Source organism: Lissotriton helveticus, chromosome 9 (assembly GCF_964261635.1).
Source record: "Lissotriton helveticus chromosome 9, aLisHel1.1, whole genome shotgun sequence".
In the NCBI taxonomy this organism is placed as follows: domain Eukaryota; kingdom Metazoa; phylum Chordata; class Amphibia; order Caudata; family Salamandridae; genus Lissotriton; species Lissotriton helveticus.
The window spans coordinates 1,171,015,207-1,171,036,870 of NC_136070.1; the positions used below are offsets into that span (position 1 = coordinate 1,171,015,207).

Genomic DNA, 21,664 nt, shown 5'->3' on the forward strand with positions numbered 1-21,664 from the left:
GTCCTTGCCTGTCTTTGTATGCTGTATGTTGTCTTTCTAATATTGTACATTGCAGTATGGAAGTACATTGTAGTGGAAGGACTTCAGTAGGAGATGGAGGGGCAGGGATGTGGCTGGAGGTAAAAACTTCCAATTTGTTGGCCAATGAATGTGAGAGGCAGAAGTATTGGCAAAATCTGTTCTGGAGCCCAATGTGCCTTCAACTCCCCCTCATTGTCTCCCTTGGTCTTGTATCATGTCTGGTTTTGTTATTTTACACCATTAATGCCTATTCATCTCCTGACTAAACCATAATTAGTGATCTTTGAAATTGATGGGGCATAAATAATCATTCTGAATTGCACCAAGAGAGCAGGGTAAACAAGAGGTTCGAGGCATGTGGGCTGCTAAATTCATATCTATGCATAGATCGCCGCCTAGTGTTGGGTCCGGATGATTGCACATTGTTGTCCTGGAAGAGTCTTCGAAGTATCACGAGATAGGTGGCTCCTCCCCTGGACTACAGTGCGCATGGGCATCGACTCCATCCCCAGATTGTTTTTTTCCGCCATTGGGTTCGGATGTGGTTTCGACGTCTCCGTGTCGGAACCGATAAACTTTGATCTTAAGGCCAAAAGGCCTTCGTTACCTGCGTCGGTATTGTTTGCGTACGGTCTCGAGCGTCGTCCGACTCTCTGAGCCGGAAATCTACGGAGTCAAGTAACTCCTCGGACATCGAGGCCCTCTCGTCGCAGCAAGACCCCGACGAACTTAACATGGAGCGGAGCCCGTTCAAGTTCTGCCCCGTCTGTGGATCCAAATATCCACACATCGATGTGCATCCGGTCTGTAATAAATGCCTGTCACCGGACCACAACGAAGAAAACTGCATGGCCTGCTCTAAGTTCAGGTCCAAGAAGACGCTCAAGCATCGGCGCGCGGCGCGCCTGGAGGCCCAGCGAGCGACACCGGCACCCGACAACATATTCGACGACCCCGCGGAAGAAGGCGATAGCCATCATCTCCAGATTTCGCCACCGTCGACGGAGGTCCAGGCCGATCCAGAGGAATACGTCGAAGGACAGGCCCAAGACCTTGAATACGTCGAGGAGGTAGGGGACGACGAAGAAGTTTATGGGGCCGCGGAAGATAGCTCAGAGGAAGAGCTATGCCCCGAAGTCTACATTATTCAGGCTCAGGTCACGGGATCGCCACTCGGCCTTACCCACGACCCTGCACCGCTATCCCCGGCCCCGCCTTCTGGCCCGGCCACGGACACTCAAGCGGAGCCGCCATTGCCCGTATCGAAACCGAAACCTTCGGATTCTACGGCACCCAAGATGGCCGACGTCCAGCCGAAACCGAAACCTACGGATTCGACACAACCTAAAATGGCCGACGTCCTACAAAAAATATCGAAGCCTGCTCCTTCATCGACTCCGTCGCCCTCCGGCCCACAAAAGTCGAAGAAGGCTGTCGAGTCGACAGCGCCGCAGAAGGTGCACAAGGAACCCTCCTCCAAGAAGGCCGTCCATCAGGCGTCGACCACGGTTGCTCCGGCGCGGACATCTAAAACTGTTGACACGCCTTCGGACGCTCCTACGGCGCCGTCAAGTAAACGCCCAGTCGACCCAAAGTCGACTAAAAGCCACGACCCGAAGGCCGCTGGCACAACACATCGGCACAAGGATGCCGGATCTGCAGCAACGGCGACGGCGCCAAAGCCTTCAACGGAGCCGCGACACATTGCAGCCGAAGATTCGTCGACGCAAATACCGTCGACACCAAGGGACTCCGACACCACCGAACATCGGCCGTCGGTTACAAAACCCTCTACCTCCTTCACAAAGCAGGTCACCGACTCCCTGAAACGTATCCGGGAGAAGACTTTGTCGTCCACGGCTTCCACGCCATCGGCTCCAAAATCGGTGGACACACCTCCGAAGTCCTCGAGCAAGCTTCTTTACACTCTGCCACCGAAGGTGGCCCCAAAGGCATTTGCAACAACATCGGTGCCAAAACCGTCGGATCCGTCGACGCAAAAGAGCCGCTCAGATCAATATCAAGCCTCATAAGACCAATCTGAGCATTGCATCGATGCCCAAACAGGGAAATTGACCCTTTATAAGAGGAAAATCACTTCCCAACCACTGGAATCCTATGTTATTCCACTGAAGAAGAAGAGGCCAGCACAGGACTTTCCTTCCCTTATTGAGCCTATTCTGCCACCACCGAGAAGGAGTCCATCACCTTCCCCCAACCAATCAGGAGGAGAGGATGATGAACAAGAGGACCAATACAATTTCCCAGTTGACAATGACCCTGATGTTCAGCAGGACTCATATGACGACACTGGGGACCAAGGTGGACATCAGGTGGTACAAGATCCACAGGGTTTTGGGGCACGTACATCTCCAACAGAGGATTCTGCAGCATTTAATGCTTTAATCGAACGGGCAGCAGCAAATCATAATGTGGACATGCATGCTGACCCGGTGGAGGAAGACTTTTTGTTTGACACTTTCTCTGTCTCAGAAAGAACAGTTAAAATACTTCCTATGCTTAAAGGTGTCCTTAAACATGCCCCAGAGATCTTTAAGGAACCTACCAGGGCGAGAGTGGTGAACCCACGTATCGAGAAAAAATACAGGCCAGCACCTGGAGATCCTGCATATATTCGAGGACAGTTGCCTCTAGATTCGTTGGTGGTCGCCAATGCCCGCAAGAGGGCAAACTCCCAAACCACTGGTGAAGCTCCTCCCCCAGACAAGGAGTCGAAAGTGCTTGAGGCATCCGGCAAGAGGGTGGCGGCGCAGGCTGCCAATGTATGGCGTATTGCAAACACACAAGCACTATTGGCACGATACGATAGGGCGCATTACGACACCCTAGAACAGCTCCTTCAACACCTACCTGATGAGTTTAAGGAAGCAGCCGAAATGCTCATACAAGAGGGAAAGCTTATCTCAAACGCTGCAATAAAGTGTGCACTTGATGTGGCAGATACAGCGGCTAGGGGGATTAACACTAGCGTCATGTTGAGGCGACAAGCTTGGCTTCGCATATCTGGATTTAAGCCTGACATCCAGACTACAATCCTCAACCAGCCCGTGAATCCTGACAGACTGTTTGGTCCAGATGTAGACACCACCTTTGAAAAAATTAAAAAGGACAACGAGACTGCTAAGTCCATGGGGGCGCTTCAGTCACAACAGTTCAGGGGAAGCACTTTTCGTCGCTCAGGAGCGCGTGGTGTTACCAGAGGACACTTGGGTCAACAATCACAATACACGAAGGGTGGTGCACAATCCTCGTACCCCAAGCAGGGTAGAGGGGGTTACAGAGGTAACAGTGCCAAGGGCAGAGGCAGAGGGAACAACAACTCCCATTCCTCTGCCGCCAATAAACAGTGACTCTCTGTCACTGCCCCCCGACCATCCAACACCTGTCGGGGGGAGACTCCAGCAGTTCCTGCCAGTCTGGACGTCCATCACCACAGACAGGTGGGTGAGAAAACTTATCCAGTACGGTTATTGTTTGGAGTTAACATCCACTCCCCCCAACATTCCCCCAAGACACCGTCCTATGTCGGCAGAGCACTTGCACTTATTGCAGCAGGAAGTCTTGGTGATGCTGCAAAAAGGCGCAATCGAGCTCGTACCAGTGGCAGAGGAAGGCGCAGGAGTCTATTCCCTGTACTTCCTCATCCCAAAAAAGGACGAATCCCTCAGACCTATTCTGGATCTGCGCCCCCTCAACATGTACATACTGTCAGAACACTTCCACATGCTGACACTACAACAAATTCTTCCCCTGCTAAATCAAGGGGACTACCTAGCAACCTTGGACCTCAAGGATGCTTACTTCCACATCCCACTCCACCCATCCCACAGGAAATACCTCAGGTTCACCATTCTAAACAGGCACTATCAATTCAAAGTTCTACCCTTCGGGGTGACTACTGCCCCCAGAGTGTTTACAAAGTGTCTGGCGACAGTGGCGGCGCACCTCAGAAGACAAAACATACATGTCTACCCCTACCTGGACGACTGGCTTGTTCAAGCCAAGTCGGAACAACAGTGCGCCGCGGACATGTCCCACACTATTCACCTCCTTCACAGTCTGGGGTTCTCCCTAAACTACCCAAAGTCACACCTTCAACCAGCCCATGTACGGCAGTATCTGGGCGCGACAATAAACACCGTGACTGCTATGGCTCAGCCAAGCCCGGTCAGGATCGACAACGTTCAGTCGCTGATCCAAAGGTTCAGACCGCAACACTCCCTACCAGCGAGAGTGTTCATGCAGTTGATAGGCATGATGGCCTCCTGCATCTTCATAGTCCCGCACGCGAGGTTGCACATGCGCCCGCTCCAAGAGTGCTTGGCAAATCAGCGGACACAGGCTCGGGGACAACTGACAGACCTAGTGTTGGTGACCGGTCGGGCATACAACTCTCTGCATTAGTGGAATCCACACAACCTTTGCAAGGGACGACCGTTCCAAGAGCCAGTGCCGCAGATTATCCTGACGACGGACGCATCTCTCCAAGGGTGGGGAGCTCATGTGCTCCACTACACTGTGCAGGGACTGTGGTCCACCCAGCAACAGAAGTTGGACATCAACTACCTGGAATTGATGGCAATCTTCATGGCGATGAAATCCTTCAAAGTACATTTGTGCAACAAGGTCGTGTTGATCCGGACGGACAACATGACTGCCATGTACTACATACAAAAGCAGGGAGGTACTCACTCACCACAGCTGTCTCACCTGGCTCAGAGCATGTGGAAGTGGGCCATTCAGAGGAACATTTTCCTCATGGCGGAACACCTCCCAGGCAAGGACAATCAGATGGCGGACCTGCTCAGCAGGTACAGCCATCAAATGCACGAGTGGGAGATACATCCATCAGTACTCCACCCGTACTTCCAGCAGTGGGGTCATCCGGAGATAGACCTGTTTGCCACAAGGGAAAACGCAAAATGCCAAAGCTTTGCCGCCAGGTTCCCTCACCCAGAATCGCAGGGGAATGCGATATGGATGAACTGGTCAGGCAAATTTGCGTACGCTTTTCCCCCAGCGCCTCTTATTCCGCTGGTGGCAAGAAAGCTAAAGCAACACTCGATGACTCTCATCCTGGTTGCTCCAACATGGGCACGCCAACCATGGCACACCACGTTTCTAGAACTTTCCGTGGTACCGCATCAAAGACTGCATCTCACATCCAGGCTCTTGACGCAGAACCATGGCGACATTCAGCATCCAGATCCGCAACAGCTCAATCTGGCGATCTAGCTCCTGAAGTCTTAGAATTTGGCTACCTCAACCTGCCTCCTGAATGCATGGACATCGTCCGGGAGGCAAGAAAGCTCACTACCAGAGCTTGCTATGCTGCAAAATGGAAGCAGTTTGTCATTTACTGTGCGGACAACAATATCAACCCGCTCGATGCATCCATTCCTAACATCATCTGCTATTTGTTACATCTTTTCAAATGCAATCTAGCGTACGCTTCTATTCGGATACATTTATCCGCCATAGCGGCTTATCTACAGAATAGGCAGCATCTCTCTGTTTTCAGGGTGCCTGCCATTAAAGCCTTCCTAGAGGGACTGAAGCGAGTCATTCCTCCAAGAACACCACCAGCTCCGGTGTGGAACCTCAATGTGGTCCTCACTAGGCTGATGGGCCCACCTTTCGAGCCACTGCACTCCTGCGAAATTCAGTTTCTAACGTGGAAAGTGTCTTTTCTCATTGCTATCACGTCGCTCAGACGTGTTAGTGAGCTGCAAGCGCTCACAATCCAAGAGCCATTCATCCAAATACATTCTAACAGGGTGGTGCTCCGCACTAACCCCAAATTTCTTCCTAAGGTGGTGTCACAGTTTCATATCAACCAAACTATTGACCTGCCTGCATTTTTCCAAAACCCACAAACGGTAGCAGAAAGAATGCTTCATACATTAGACGTTAGAAGGGCGCTAATGTACTACATTGACAGAACACAACCCTTTAGAAAGACACAACAACTTTTTGTTGCCTTCTCAGCACAGCACAAAGGCAACCCCATTTCCAAAGCAGGAATAGCCAGATGGATTGTTAAATGCATTCAAATCTGTTATCAAAAGGCTAAACGCACTTTAACAATACCCCCAAGGGCGCACTCCACACGCAAATTGGGGGCCTCCATGGCTTTCCTGGGTAACATTCCCTTGGAAGACATTTGTAGAGCAGCCACATGGTCTACACCACACACATTTACCAAGCATTACTGTGTCGATGTGCATTCCAAACAGCAAGCAGCTGTAGGACAGGCTGTTCTCAAGACACTCTTTCAGACTTCTGCAGCTGGCACGGGCAACCGCCCTTAATGGAGGGACTGCTATGTATTCTATGCATAGATATGAATTTAGCAGCCCACATGCCTCGAACTGAATATGCTACTTACCAGTATGCATCTGTTCTTGGCATGTAGGGCTGCTAACATTCATATCGCCCCCCCACCTCCCCGGTGCCCGTAGTGGCTGCAGACACACTCTTACATTCATCTTTAGCATGGACATCCTTTACACTATTTCACTCCATCTCTGCCACAATGGCTAAAAACAATCTGGGGATGGAGTCGATGCCCATGCGCACTGTAGTCCAGGGGAGGAGCCACCTATCTCGTGATACTTCGAAGACTCTTCCAGGACAACAATGTGCAATCATCCGGACCCAACACTAGGTGGCGATCTATGCATAGATATGAATGTTAGCAGCCCTACATGCCAAGAACAGATGCATACTGGTAAGTAGCATATTCAATCTAACCTTATTTGGTCTGATTTGCTCCCTTACCCCCGGCATGCTTTAAGAATAGAAAACAATAGTGGCAGAATAGTGCATTTATCATTAAAAAAAAAAATCTTCAAAAGTACCATAGGCGGTACGGACATTTCATCAAATCTTGCCAAGCAATTTCTTAGTCCTACCTTTTTGATAAACTCTTTCTTATAGCTACATTTTTTCTTTTCCTTTCATTTTTCCAACCTGCTCCTTCCATGTAGATGTTTAGACATATGTGATAACTGATAAAGCCAATTGGAAGGGGCATAGTTTAAATGAAATTATAGTTGTCTGTTAATTTCTGCAGAAGACAGCAGGGTATCGCAGATTAGAGAGGCTCGTACAGCTGATTGACTTTGTTTAAAAATCTAGGTAATGGTTAAGGGCATTAATCTACTGCTGTCCCACCTCCTGATAATTATTTCGCTCATCTGCATGTGACTAACACATAGAATTAATTTTAAAAAACGCTGGGGAGGGCCCATTTGTGCTACTGCACAATTGTCAACATTCGTCTCATACATAATCTCTCTGATATGCTGCAAGGACTCTAAAAAGAAAAGGCGGCCAGAGTGTGCCTGAGATTGCCAGCACGTTTACCCAATAACCAGCCTTGAAATGACTACTTTGGTTCCCCATACATAGGATATGAATAGTCCCAGCATGGTGAATCAAGCAGCATATTTTTGTTTCTAAAAAAAAATTTGGGGTAAACAAAAATGAGTGCTCCTGGGCAGTTTTCTTGAACTATGATGGGGCATTAATGTGTTTTTCCCTACCTGGGGCTGCTGTATGGGAAGTGGGTTCCTGGCAGGAACATGAATGGTGGAGGGCGCTGATGTCCCCGTGGATCCCTGGTGGTCTCTGTTTTCCTAGTAACATAGCAGGTGAGAGCTGTTTTCCCACTGCTGAATGAGACTTGGATACAGTGAGGTGGATGAACAACAAAGAAATCGGATTTTTGGCATTGCACCAATAGTACCCACCTTTGAATGTAACCCCAAGTCTTCCTTCACTGCAACTTTCCAGGCTCTCACCTGCAGTGCTTGGAAGTATGTGCAGCACTATAAAAAAATCTCAAAACGAAATAAGCAAATAGGAATCAGTAGTGATCACATTTAAAAAATGTGAACAAAATAAGTGATGAAAGGATAACGCAAGTGATGAAACACGAATGCCTATAATATGAAAGTATTTGAAGATTATCCCAGTGTTAATCACCACCATAATAAGGATGTCCCTAAGTACCAAGACCATCATTATGCCAAGGCAATTACCATAGTGTGCTAAGAATTAATGCAGTTATTCAGTGGACAAGAAAACACCAAAGGGCCTTGACTCGGACCAAGTAAGGCTGAGCCAATATATCAAAGAACAACACAAATGCCAATACTGGGCTAAACTAACCAACTTTTTCCAGCGACCTTTATGAACAAAACATACCGATCCGTTTTTTGTATTACGTCACTCAATGGTTTATTCACTTTTTTACAATCATATCACTTTTTTTACGAAAATTGAAGGGTTTTTTTGTGCATAAAGAAACAATTAAATACATATAACCACAAATTCTATACAAATAATTCTCAATGTACAAATAAACAACACACCCACTTGCAACTTAGGCCTTCACATACATTCCTCACTCATCCTTCTTCCACTCCTACCCAAACCCCTGAGGGGACAAACACACAGGGGCCCAATGTCAACAATTCATTACAAAGAAGATGAAGCAATACATTATAGTACACTCTATTCTTAGATTATATGGCTTTCTAATACAATCTAAAGTTCATCACAAATTTTGTGCATATTTTATACATGACATAGGGCCAGGTCGACGCATTTCGAACCTGTTGGTTGAGGGTTTTTTTTTTTTTTGAGCTTGTAAAGCGCACTGCTACCCGTCCATAGGTCTCCTGGCGCTGTATAACTCTAGGGAACCCGTCCTGGCTTTCCCTGTGGGATGGTCCCTTGCTGGGAGTCCCCAAGGTGGAGCCAGTCATCCCCGGAATTGGTGGGGCCGTTGTGGAGATTAGGCAAGCTAATGCCCAGAGTTGCCGAGTGGAACCGCTGATTAGAGTAAGCACCGAAGCGAGAATTATCGAGTCCGCTGACCAAGGTACACGACCCTGCCGCGTTGAGAATTGAACCCTGGTCCCGGGCCGCCTTCTGCTCTCGGGCCTGCCGCGTCTAACCAGTGAGCCACACTACTCCACTCTCAGGGTTCTCCTCAGGACCAATAATTTCTAAAAAAACAAACAACAAAATATACAAAATTATAGACACCTCATCCATTGGTTCATGAAGTTCCAAACTATCCGCCAACCGAATCAAACAACCAATCCTACCTTAAGTCGTCAGGAAATGAAAGCTCTTTTTTGTGTCTGGTGTATAATATTCCAAGAATTGCCTCCATTTGGTCTGGGCTATACCTGCAGTGAGCATTATAAAGGGGTGCTCACCAGCATTCCATGCAAACCCTCAGTATGCCAGAAACTAACCGCATTATACCAGGGCCATCGTAATGGAGTGAGCGACACAACATGCCATGGATTAGTACAGTATGCCAATAATTACCTCTATTATGGCATTGTTATACCATGGTCAGTCAACACCATACCAAGGGTGTTCACAACATGCCAAGGCCTGCATTATACCAAAAGTGGTCACCATTAATAATGGACACCCTCAATACACCAAGAAGTACCACCATTATATTAGGGTCATTATTAAACAAGGAGAGGGCACCGTTATGATATAGATGCTCACAGTATGATAGTAATTACCACCATCATCACAAAGTCAGCATTATCTCCGGATTGGGCAGAATAATACTATGAAAGGTCCAGTGTTTCAAGAATTCCTGCTATTATGTCGAGCCTTAGCCCCATTATGCCAGGGATATAGCCCCACAGGGGGCGTCTTAAGTGATAGGTGGCTGCATGAGATTAGGTCTAAAGCTGCCATCTGCGGCATTGCACCAGAGGCACATCACAGTGCAGCACAGCCTTTGTCAATGGCTGCACGTTGGGGCTTCTGAATGGGATTAAAGTTGTGGATTGTGTGCGCCTAGAGATTTGTGTTCCCAATTCAGCAGTGCATTGGAATACTCGCCTGAGTAATTGCAAGTGGTTAAGATGATTCCAAGCATCTGATTTATAGCATTTTGTGATATGTGAGTGAGTCTCCCTTTGTAGGATGGATATGCCCACTTGTGAGTCCTGAGCTTTCTGTTCCAACGGATTCAAGCTGCACCTCACTGATGATGAACAACTATTTGAATTTGGTCTGGGGATGCTTCTGTTCCCGATAATAGGGGACTGGGTCTGATACTTCCGTCTGGAAGCACCGTGATTCATTTGTATATGGTTTGTTCCTGTCTAAAATGGCTCATATGGGTTAAAATTTAAATTCCCAAATTAAAGTCAATGCAACATCAGTTGCCCACGCTCCATGTTACTATTTTATGCCCAACACCAAATTACAATTGGAGGCCTGTGCTACACATTTCTACAGTGAGAACCAATATTGACATCTAACATTGATGGCTTTTGATATGTTTCCTGCATTTCTTTTCTTACTAGTTTCTCTAATTGTGTTTTGTGAAATAGGAAATAAAGATTGCAGTTGACGAACATTTACAACTCGACAGTAACCCACTGGAGTGGACAGTTGCTGATGTGGTGAGATTCATTAGATCCACTGACTGCGCGCCATTAGCTCGAGTATTCCACGATCAGGTACTTTTCAAATACTTTTCCTTTGTGTTACAGACAATTCTTTGAATTTGTTCTAGGTATAAAGGGGCAGTTAGATCAAGAGGGAACACAGGGAGACAGCAAACCAGTTTCACAATCTCTTCTATACTGTTCACAATTACTGTCAGTGTGTGGTCTGAAAGAAAACTTAAAAATAGCTGAAACTAAAATTATCACATGACCAATGTTACAGCCCCAGGTGAAAAATATTGCTTTGTAGCACCTAACCACTCTGACGTTCTGTTCAATTTCAAACACTAATTTCTTGGCCATGGATTACAACATTCCTGAATATCAAGTGTGCATTGAATGTCTCTTTGTGATAGAACATATTTATATATGTAACGTGGAACTAGTGGAAACGTTATTGGTCTCCCACAGTCAAATACTAATGTTGCACTAGAAAAAGAAGGAGTTGTGCATTAATTTGAGGAGTCACAAATGCCCCAGCCCCTCTTCTTATTGTGTTAGCGAGAGTCAGTTGAGCACTTCAAACTATCTAAGACCCCAAAGTATCTAATCTTTGCTATACGGAAAGACCTGACCGGATTTAACATGGGGCATTTGTTGGAGTAATCTGTTGGAGCTATTGTCATCAAAGAGCACATGCATAAGAGAAGAGTCTGAGCAATCCGCTCAGCCGTGGACTCAAAGGAAAACCTCTTCTTGCCTTAGGTTTTCAGGTTTGATACCCAAGGGGAGAGTTACGTAACTAGGAACATCAATTTATATCAGAAAGACTGCTCTTAATGGCACAGAGCAATACCTTAGTCATCAAAACAAAAATATGTTGCATGCGTCTGTTCTGGGCCCACATTGAATCATTAAACCACTTTGAACCTAAATACCTAAAATACTATCCTGCATAAGATCGTCTTTTTGGCATCTGCTAAATAACTCGTGCATATGGAATACCAAACCAGCATTGTTTCACCCCGTATCCAATAACTAAGGGGAATACAGCCTGTGCATGATCTGCTTCCAGCATGAGGCATAGCACCTCTGGCGGGGAATGATAACAGCCCTACAAAGTTTCACAGGTCCATGCACAAAAAGGTGTTCCAGTACAATGTGTTTTTCCCCAGAATTCTGGAACTTGTAGTCTTCTTTATTCCATTATAAAATAAGGATTCCAAGTCCCACAATTCGAAGAAAAAAACCTGAACCGGTGCAGCTCATTATGCGTAGACCTGGGAAATGGCTATAGGCTAAAGCAAAAACGCGCCGGTAAAGATTCCTAACAGCATTGAATTTCCCACATTGTCTTCACTATGAGCTAAGTTCAACACCATGAAATTTCAGTATTTTGTAAACAATTTGTAGACTGATGCATTCCTCGTAAATGTGTTTTTCTTTTATTGTTATTCTATATTCGAAATCACAAACCGTTAAATAAATTTAAAAAAATTAAAAGGCAGCACCCAATGTTTCCATGTGATAAGAGGACAGGCTGGGCCTATCATTTTCTGACGTGGGTAAAAATACCCAAGCACGCCCCATCAAATCTCTCCCTTCCCAGCATGCATGCATTAACACCGATGCACGGGCCAATCTGCAAGTTATTACTTTAGCATATGTGCTGCAGCCTGAAAAAGGACCATTATGAATATCCACCTTGTAACCCAACATCTGCAATGAGTTTTTCAACCAAAGATTAAATCACTCTCTTGAGTGCATACTCTTGCTCTTTCTCCGAAACTAGAGTGCCTCTGCCCTACCACATCCAGTTAAACCTTTGCCTTACTCTTTACTGCTTTAAATGTCTTTGCTGGTATTCCACTATCAGACCTTTGTCAAGAATAGAGAACCTCAAATGGTGGTGCTTTGTGAGTCCTTGCATATACGTGGATGCTCTTCGACCGTTGCACAAAGTTAGCTTCCCTCCCCTATTCATTTGCAGTTTTAGACCACAATTAGTCATTTAACATTTAATGAAAGAATAATGCCCATTTTCATCACACTTCATAGCTAGAAATAGATATCCTGGTGCTGATACATCCCAACTGTAATCAACAACCTATCTTCAGATGTTTCAATAAGTTAAACGCATTTAATTGACTGCTTACAGGGAATAGCAGTTTATCCCACAATTTGGGTCGTAGATAAGAAAAGTATTTGTCATTAGGAGATCAGCAGGTTCTAGGGACAGTAAAAATGTCTTGCGATGCTGAGCTTAACAGGTGTCTGGAATGATAGATATTACCTCTGAAGGATAAGAATGGAGGACTTAGAGTAAAAAATGCATTATTTCCCAATAAATAGAGTTTTAACAATCAAAATTCTCAGAGGGATGGCAGTGCTGGGCTTTAAAATAAAGAGACAAAGGTCTTCTCTTTAAAGCCCTGAAAATAAGTATTGGCTCTGTGTTGAGACAGGAATGTCAACTGCATGGAATACAGGCATGGACCCCTGCCTTGAGTGACCTAATTGGATCTAGATATGGTATTCTGATCTTGACCAGATCGGTTATCTTGCTAACCCAGCATGTGAGCTGAGACCTAGACCTGTTCAGGTAATGCCATGGTCTAGAAATTTTTCTGTGACCTGGGGGGGGGGGGAGTAGCAAGCACTCAGTTACATGGTTCTACTGCCCTTGTCCTGGGATGTTGAGATTAAATGTTGGTGGTAGTGTACCAACTTTTGTGAATTAATACTTGTGAAAATACCTTTTTTCAAGGTGGTGGCCTACTGGCCACACCTGGTAAAGAACCTGGATCCTAGCGCAGACTTCCAGAGTGCATGTTGAGCATGTGTGTACATTTGTTTGTTGGGCACAGTGATACTGTGCTTTGTAGATACTTTTTGCTGTAACCAGTGGAATCCACTTTGGTTGGTCGCTGGTTTAGACTGGCAAGAAGAAAAGAAAGACTATAGATGCAGCTTTCCCTGGACAGTGGAAATGTATTGCTTGCATTGTCAACCCAGAGAGTAAAGATCCAGACATCGAAGTGAGGAAGGATGAAGACAGACCTACCCAAAGAATTTTTTTATAAATATTTAGAAAAAGTTCCTTTTTTTGAAGTTATCTTTTGCCTGTGTGTGCTTCCAGAATGCTCATTAGCATACTGACAGCTGATGTGTCAGTGCTTCCAATTAATGCAGTGTGAAAACTGCCCTCAGTGTCGAAACAAAGGCCTGGGTGTTGGGCAGTTTTGTTATTCCCATTGCAGGGAGGTCAGTTAGTTTGCACCCGTAAACTTCAGTAACTCGTAGAGGGCCTGCCATTTCACAAGTAAATGTAAGCTGGGACCTGGAGAACACTAACCTTTGTTCCTTAGGCTACATAAACAACGAGTCCTCATCCCAAACGATTTGATAACATTCATAAGCGGTTTGCAGCTTACCAGGTAGCCATGTGTATTCAGACATCTTGCGGGGTGGGGTGGGAAGGTGTTATCCAGTGGGCGTACATGCCCATTGTTCGAAGGTATACACTATTGGCCATAGATGCACATCACCAGGTTAAATATGTCCCTGTGAAGGGGGCCCTCATATGCAAACGTGGTGTAACCCCAGAAACGTGTTGCTTGAAGTTTAGATATTCCCAGGAACGAGTCTTGGGAGGATTTGTCTGGTAAAGCGCTGGTAGGTTGGCGGTAAAGTTAAAAATTATTATGCACTGTATAATTTATTTATGCAGGAGAGCATCTTATTGAGCAATTGCTTTACAGAGTTATGCCCCCACATAATAGGCTCCAAGCACAAAAAGCTGATGCCTTAGGACACTTCTGCACCTGGCCCTCCTGGCCCGAGGAGAAGAGAACCATAGGTGCCCCAGGTCTCCAAGCATCATTATACCTCAACCCACTTGTTGGTTCTGCTGGACTGGTCCCCACGTCCCAGCTTGCATCCTCTTCTTGACTGGACAAACACCCATTGAATTCAATAGGGCCCCCGACACTGTATTGCACCTCAACAATCGGCTGACCCAGTGGGAAGATTGGTCATGTAAGTCTCTGTAAAGGACCTGTATGCAGTATATGCCTTTTCACCATAGGGCAACATTTCCGCTTCAGAAATTGCAATGTCGACTTTTGAAAACTGTTAAGATTTGTAATTCGAAAAGTACTTACTTGATTTTGATCTTCTTGCCTAAATATATATATATATAAAGATGCATGCAATTTGTATAAATTGGTGTGTATCAGTTATTGACTGTGTGTATGCAGCAAATGTATAATACTCCTCCTTGATAAGCCTAAAGCTGCTCAATCACGCTACCCCCTAAGAGAGCACCTTGGGTTTGCTAGAGCAAGCCCCTCTCCACTTATAAGGGGTACCTGGACTTTTTGATACACTATATAAGGAGCCAGATCCTACATTATGGAAGACATGTGTTGGTGATACTGATGTACCTGCATGAGCAGGCAATGCAACAGCGAAGTGTTGCTCTCCTAAGAGATGGTGACTGTCTGCTGATTCACATTTTGCATTTCATTACCTCTTCGCCCGTCTTACTTGATCAAGTCCTCTCAGTTAAGATTTGCTTTCCACCTGATAGAATATATTCCCTAGCTGAAAAAAATCCCCAAGGTGGCTGCGAACACTGTCCTCTACCCTGATGTGCAGGTAAGTGAGCTTTTATTTCTGTTTATTCATATCTTCTGAGACTCACTTTAGCAGTCTCCTTCTAAATTTCAGGTTGTAATTGTTTTGCCCGCAATGCCATGCTCTAGCTGGCGGGGCTTAATATTTGTCCTATATTGACAGGCTTACGGAGCAGTCTTCCTCGAGATGCGTTGGTTGTTTTATGTTTTTGCCTATAGGTGAGCTTCTTCAGTCTTGATCTTGATTTTAAGGTTTGTTTTGCCTCTGGGCCTTTGCTGTTTCCCTCGCTAAGCGATTTAGGAGTTTGGCAATAATATTAAACACATGCTTTCTCTATCTAAGATGGCGACTCTCACAAGACCGGCAGCGAGGCTTGTTTACTTAAATACTGGCTGAAAACAAGAAGTTTTCAGTCTGTTCCCATACTTGTTTGATGGTTACATGGAGAGTAGCTGCCTGAGGGGATTTTTCCTGCTTCTGTGTCGTACTTCGTATAGCTATTTTCACATATCATGGAGGAAAATGAGGAGGTCGCTGGGCTGTCATCTCAAACACTGTCCTTGGTATCCTTGCGGTCTGTGATTGAAACTGCAGTGGAAGCAACTTCTTAAATCCAAAGAACCTTGTCCTCCTCAGAAAATCGAGCGCATGACCCTCGTGAACCTGGGTTGATTTAGAGGAGGAAAGCAAAAGGGGCCCTTTAATCTATTCAGGGTACGGACTAGGCAGGACTTTTGCCGCATGTACACGACAATCTGTTTGCCAACTTCTGACCCATCTGTTGATGAAAACGACTTTTTGGCCCGTTATCAGCTTGTTGAGCCCAAGACTGTTCCTTTGAATAGTGCCACAAGACAAGCTTTGTCCCACAAATGGAAATAGGTGAACAAAACATCCTTCACAAGTTTCTTGGCTAGATACTCTCTAGTGGATACATTTATAGACTAATTTCCTGCAGGTGTCAGACTGGACAATCTTAGGGCAGGACTTTCCACTCAGTGTAATGTTGTCTCCGAGGATGCATAAACTTGATCCTGTTGATAGGAAATTGGAGGGGTCAATTAACCCCTTCAGCGCGGGTGACAAAGCCAGCTCGTCATGGGCGTTACCTGCGCTGCGCGCATGACGAGCTGGCTTTGTCACAATCCAGCCATTTTTCAAATTTCAGCGCACAGCGGAAATTCGCGGTAGCGCGGAAGCGGTTAAAGGTGTTACGCTACTTCAAATTTTTCAATACTGGCCACTCTCTTTAAAAAGACTTTAAAGCCCTGGCAGATCGTATGAATGAAGGGATAGATTGTTAAGCTTTACTGTGACTCAATGGAGCAACAGGTTCAGTTTCTTTCAGACTTATCCTTTACCAATTTGTGTACTTTGGCTGTGGAGTTGGGAGCAACCATTGCTGCACGCCGACATCTGTGGATGCGCCACTGGAGGGCAGACGCAGAACAGAAAGCAATTCTTATGAAGTTGCATTTTTATGAGTCCAGGTTTCTTGGGCAACAACTGGAAGAGATGATTAAGAAGCCTGTTGAAAACAAGAAACTTATGGTGTCTGTGCATTCCTTTGCTAGTGGAAGAGGATTTGAATATCATAAAACCTTTCCACCTTGCCCTTCTAAAGGTGCTTTGCAGCCCTTTCGGGTAAAGGTCACAGCTGGGGTACCCCTACTCCTGACAAATCCCTGTTTCAGCACTCCTCTCACTCCATCCAACCTCCCTCATCGAAAAGGATGTCAGCCACAGTTCCTCTATGATTGGGGTATGCCTTTTGTTGTTTTGGGGTGTTTGGAATCAAACAGTAATAGACGCTTGGGCAGTGGAAGTGGCATCAGGAAGTTACCACTCAGAATTTTTTTAAGTTCTGAGCGTGTTTTTCAGATGCACCCCTTTGTCGAAAGATGCTAAGCATCAGGGAGCTCTTCTAGAAGGCATTCAGAAACAGATCCAAATTCAAGCCATTATCCATGTCCCGCTTCAAGTACTGGGCCAGGGGTTCTACTCAATTTTATTCCTGCTCTGAAAGATATTAGGGGATTGCCGGACGGTCCTGGATCTAAAATCTTAGAATCCATTCCTGACTCATGGAATCTTCAAGATGGTGACCCTACAAAGCATCTTTCCTCCTTTAATTGGGGAAGATTGTGTATCTCTGGACACGATAGAAGCATATTTCCATGTTTCAATTTTTCCTCACCAGAAATATTCTGTAGGGAGGAGAATAAATCTTGATTATTAGGACGTTACCAAGGAAGACCAGGACTCTGAGTAATGAAGTTTACTGGTAAGTAACCGAAGCATTATATTCCAGTGGCCAGAGAGAGGTACTCATTTCCATCTGGCTGTGTCCCCTGCAAACATTGTGCAAGCTCAGAAAAGGAGCTGGTGCACTAAGTGTGCTGAGTAAAAAAAATCCTTTTGCACACAGTATAATGGGTGGATGCGTTCTCTACAATTACAATGTGTCCAGATTTCTTCTGTGAAAATAAATAAATGATACAGGAAGATTTGTTTTTGAATTTATCTGATTCTCAGTCTTCTCTTTTGTGTGTTTCTATAGGAAATGGATGGCCAAGCACTTCTCCTGCTGACGCTACCCACCATTCAGGAATGTATGGACTTAAAGCTTGGGCCCGCCATAAAACTCTGCCATCACATTGAAAGGGTCAAGCTTGCCTTCTACCAGCAGTTTGCCAAATGACGCTGCCACACTGAAGTGAACCTTGAAGCACAATCGCAGATCCGCATTGCTCAGATTCTAAGACAAAGAGCCAGTCGGAGGCGCGAAACATGGCTCTTCTTCGGTGGCAGACTGTATAGAGCCATAACCTTTTGCACTTTTAAGGGAGAAGAGGACGAGCCTGAACACATCTCCAGCAAGATGCCAATCAATACTCAGTGAGCAAAGATATCAAATCAAGTCTAAACAGGATGCGGACAATCATTTACTCTATGGAAAAAACTTTCAAAGACCATGTAAAATAGATTTTACGAGGAAAGTAGTGCTACAAATCCGGATTTTATTTTAGGAAAGAACACAGTCACAGTAGGCAAAATGGACTATTTTAATGTCATAAAAACAAAGCTTCTCTGAAATCATTCAGCTCCAATCTCCAACCTCCCTAATCCAATTCTTATTGAATGCACATTGTTATGTGGTGTTTACGACTTCTTATATTCTTGTTGGATTTTGAATCAAGAAATATTGTGAAGTGCCAGGTAATGGCGCAAACACAGCTCCCTGGTATGTTCTGTGTGTTATTTGATTTTAGTTTACACAATTTGTATTATTTAATTTCGTTTTTACTACCACTATCTAGAGCTTTTAAATGAAACATCTATTTCAGCAGGGTGTGTTCCTGGGAAAACTTGGTCAAAAATGGATTCTGAAACTCTTAAACTTCTGTGCTAGCTCTTCAATGTTATAGCATTCATTCCTTATTCCTAGCTGAGGGTTAATAGTTTTACTGTGGTTATATTTGCTTTTCCGAGTCTTTATCCATTCCACTTTATGCGCCCTGGTTTTTTTTTGGGTTGAACCGTGAGTGATTAAAATAGAGGACATTACCTTTCTCATATAAGGCATTACACACTGCCCAACCAGCTAGAAACAAAGGTTGCGGTTTGTTGGACAAGTCTGGCAGTTCAGATGACCTGGCATTTAAACATGTATTAGTTTTAACCAAAATTCTGATGTTTACTTACATTTGTGATATTACCTCTCATGAAGTCAGTGGTGAACAGTTGTGCCCTTTAGAAAATTGTTTGTAATGACTTATACTATGACACCTCATGTGTAATGGAAAATGATACAGCTTTACATCCAAAATCCAGTGGCAGAGTTGATAGAAAACTAAGACAATATGGTAGCTCTTCTTATGATTGCATAGAAATGACAGGATAAGTACCACATTCATCTATTATGTGATACAATTCTCTCCTGGTGACCTCTGTCTGGAACGTGTCTATGTGCATATCTATTGTGATGGAGAAATACTGTAAACATCAAATTTGTGATCACAATTACTCCAAGCAGAACTATGATAGGGCTATGTTTATGTCTGAACACTGCAGGGACTATTTTATATTTTCTCAACCAGCAGGTTAAGAACGAATGATCATTGGTCCCTTGTCCTTCACAGTAGTAAATCAGTAATTATATACTTACTAGAAATTGGCTGCCCATTTGCCACTGGGTGGTCATCAATCAAAATCTTTCCTAATTACTTTCAATTTAGCTGAGTCAGGAAACCTTTATTTCTGCAGGGTATACCAGAAAGTAATTTATGCTGTAATTCTGTACCATCCACATTGTATTGTTGCACTTTTTAAATTCATGCCCATCTGTTTTTAATTGCTTACAAATATATTTAGTATGTCTACATTGCAATTTTATTTTATAATCATTCACATTCACAATCAAAAGCGTGTCATCTACACAGTGGTTTCTAACCTCAACAATATTGAGAAAGGATAAGAAAGCCAAAGTTATAATTTACCATAAAGTGAAAGTTCACGGCCACCTAGAGGGTGTTCCAGTCAATTGGTAAGGTAAATTTAATTCCTTATAAAGTAGTTATGGGAGTGGTTCTGGGTTTAGTCAGATTGCTGCTGCAAGGTCAGACTAAAATCGGATTCATAGGATTCCAAAATACCCTTAGAACCGTCTAGAGACAATGCTGATAACAAATTGCCCCCTTGACACCGTGCCTTGACCCTGCCAGTCTAGTGGTAGTGACTAGTTCTAAAATCATAACCACCTTCCTAATAGATTATAAGTGATGTATTTACAAAACCAGCCTTTTGCTAATTTATGAAAAGGCCTGACTGCAAAGTAAGCTTCATCGTCAACGTACTGTACATGGATTGACAACTTTTTTCGGCCATTCAGTTTATAAACATCATGGATCGTGCTATCGACGCCCCACGGTTTCTTACAAAACATAAAACCAATATTGCTCGATTAGTACTCTACAAATTGTCACCCAATGAAGTGCCTCATCTAGGCTGGACTGCTGCAAAACTTTTTTATGCAGGTCTACACAAGTTCCTTCTGTTTAGGTTTTGGCCATCCAGAAGAAAGTTACATGCTTATTATGATTGAAGTGTGAGTGGGCTCCTGGCCACTTCTTAGTCCGTTGTACAGCCTGCACCATTATGCACATGCCAGCAGTGCACAAATTCAGACCCCAGAAACAGTATGGCCAGCTTTAGTTGATTAGGCCATTAGGTGAAAGCATTTCAATTGGACCAATTTGAATAGGAGCAAGAGAGGCACTATGGCTTTTGCAAAAGTTATCAATCCTCAGCTTTTCAACATTGTTTGCCCTAGCGCCAAATCTTCTGAAATATTTGAGACGCTTGATTCTGTTCTGAATCCTGACTTGTCCTTGTATTTCGGATTGGATATATTTGGTGGGGAGGGACCTCTGCCTGTTTTGTTAAAACTTTTTATTGTGACTTTTATTGCCTTCTTCTCATTTTCTCCGTAAATGCCAATTCTTTATAAGTAGAATCTTGAAGCCCTTCCAATGTGTGAAAAATATGACATCACATATATTTTGGCATTTTATTTGATGTGCAATGGAGCAAATCTCCATGTTTAGGAAGATGTTTCTTTAACCCTGCTATCTCTGTGCCTGTCTGACCGAGGAATGACGTGGAACTGATTTCAGAGTATGACACACAGTTGTAAATTTGCTGTAAATTATGTTGAATTAAAATAAATATGTGTACCCTTTCTTGTGCTTTCCGTGGGGTGTAGGATATTAAAACCGAGAGTACTATGGATATGTTATGTCCGTTTTCGTTTGATACTCAAAACTAGCTTTAATCTACTTTCTGAATTACTTGTACCCAGGTGTAACTTTTATTTTGGGCCTTGTGTTTCTGTGTCATGCTTCCAGCGGCGGTCCAAGAACAGGCTTGCTGCATTTTTCATCTTTTAGTCATTTCCACAGGCTGAAACCTGTTGGAAAGCAGAGCCAGCGACCTGCATTGCCGTAGCTGCTTCCTCGTTGTTATTTCTTTCGTACAAGGGCCAGATGAGCAGGTTTTACATGTGCTGCTTAGTTACTTTTCAAACGTCATTCAACTCCGGGTGAGTACAATTTACAAACATTGGCAAAGCAGTAAAAGTTTTTTATTTGAACGTGATAAAGGATCAGTCGGTATGCTCCAGCTGTGATGTGTAGGTCACATCTGGGTTCTGGGTGCACTTGTATGTGCGTGACTTGCCAAGTTTATCTTTTGAAGTTAGTTTCTTCTTCAGTACAGCGTGCCAGTACTGGACACCATGCAGGGGCACAGCTGAGAGACAGTTGCAACATTCAGCTCGGCCAGTTGTTTGTTTGGCGCAGCAGCGCCTGACCCCGGCTGCTCGACCCAATCCAATACAGCGACCCGCCCTCCTCTTCCGGCGAGCTGACTCGAAGCACCTCCTGCCCCATTGCTATTGTAATATCTGCACTGTGCGTCACAGAATTGTAGCAGTCGCTGGTTACATTGTTCTCTGTGGCTGTATCCATGCTAACCGCACTGTATCA

General features: G+C 44.6%; 1 protein-coding gene across 1 annotated transcript in view; it reads left to right on the forward strand.

The window, feature by feature from the left end:
• The window catches only part of SFMBT1 (Scm like with four mbt domains 1), a 478,713-nt gene extending 457,854 nt beyond the window's left edge, over nucleotides 1-20,859 (forward strand). Inside the window, exons 21-22 of the mRNA XM_078661640.1 lie at nucleotides 10,425-10,553; nucleotides 17,680-20,859. Of these exons, the coding sequence (XP_078517766.1) occupies nucleotides 10,425-10,553; nucleotides 17,680-17,820 (270 nt within the window). The 3' untranslated portion in view covers nucleotides 17,821-20,859. The remainder of the gene's footprint in view (nucleotides 1-10,424; nucleotides 10,554-17,679) is intronic.
• Nucleotides 20,860-21,664: the final 805 nt, after the last annotated feature.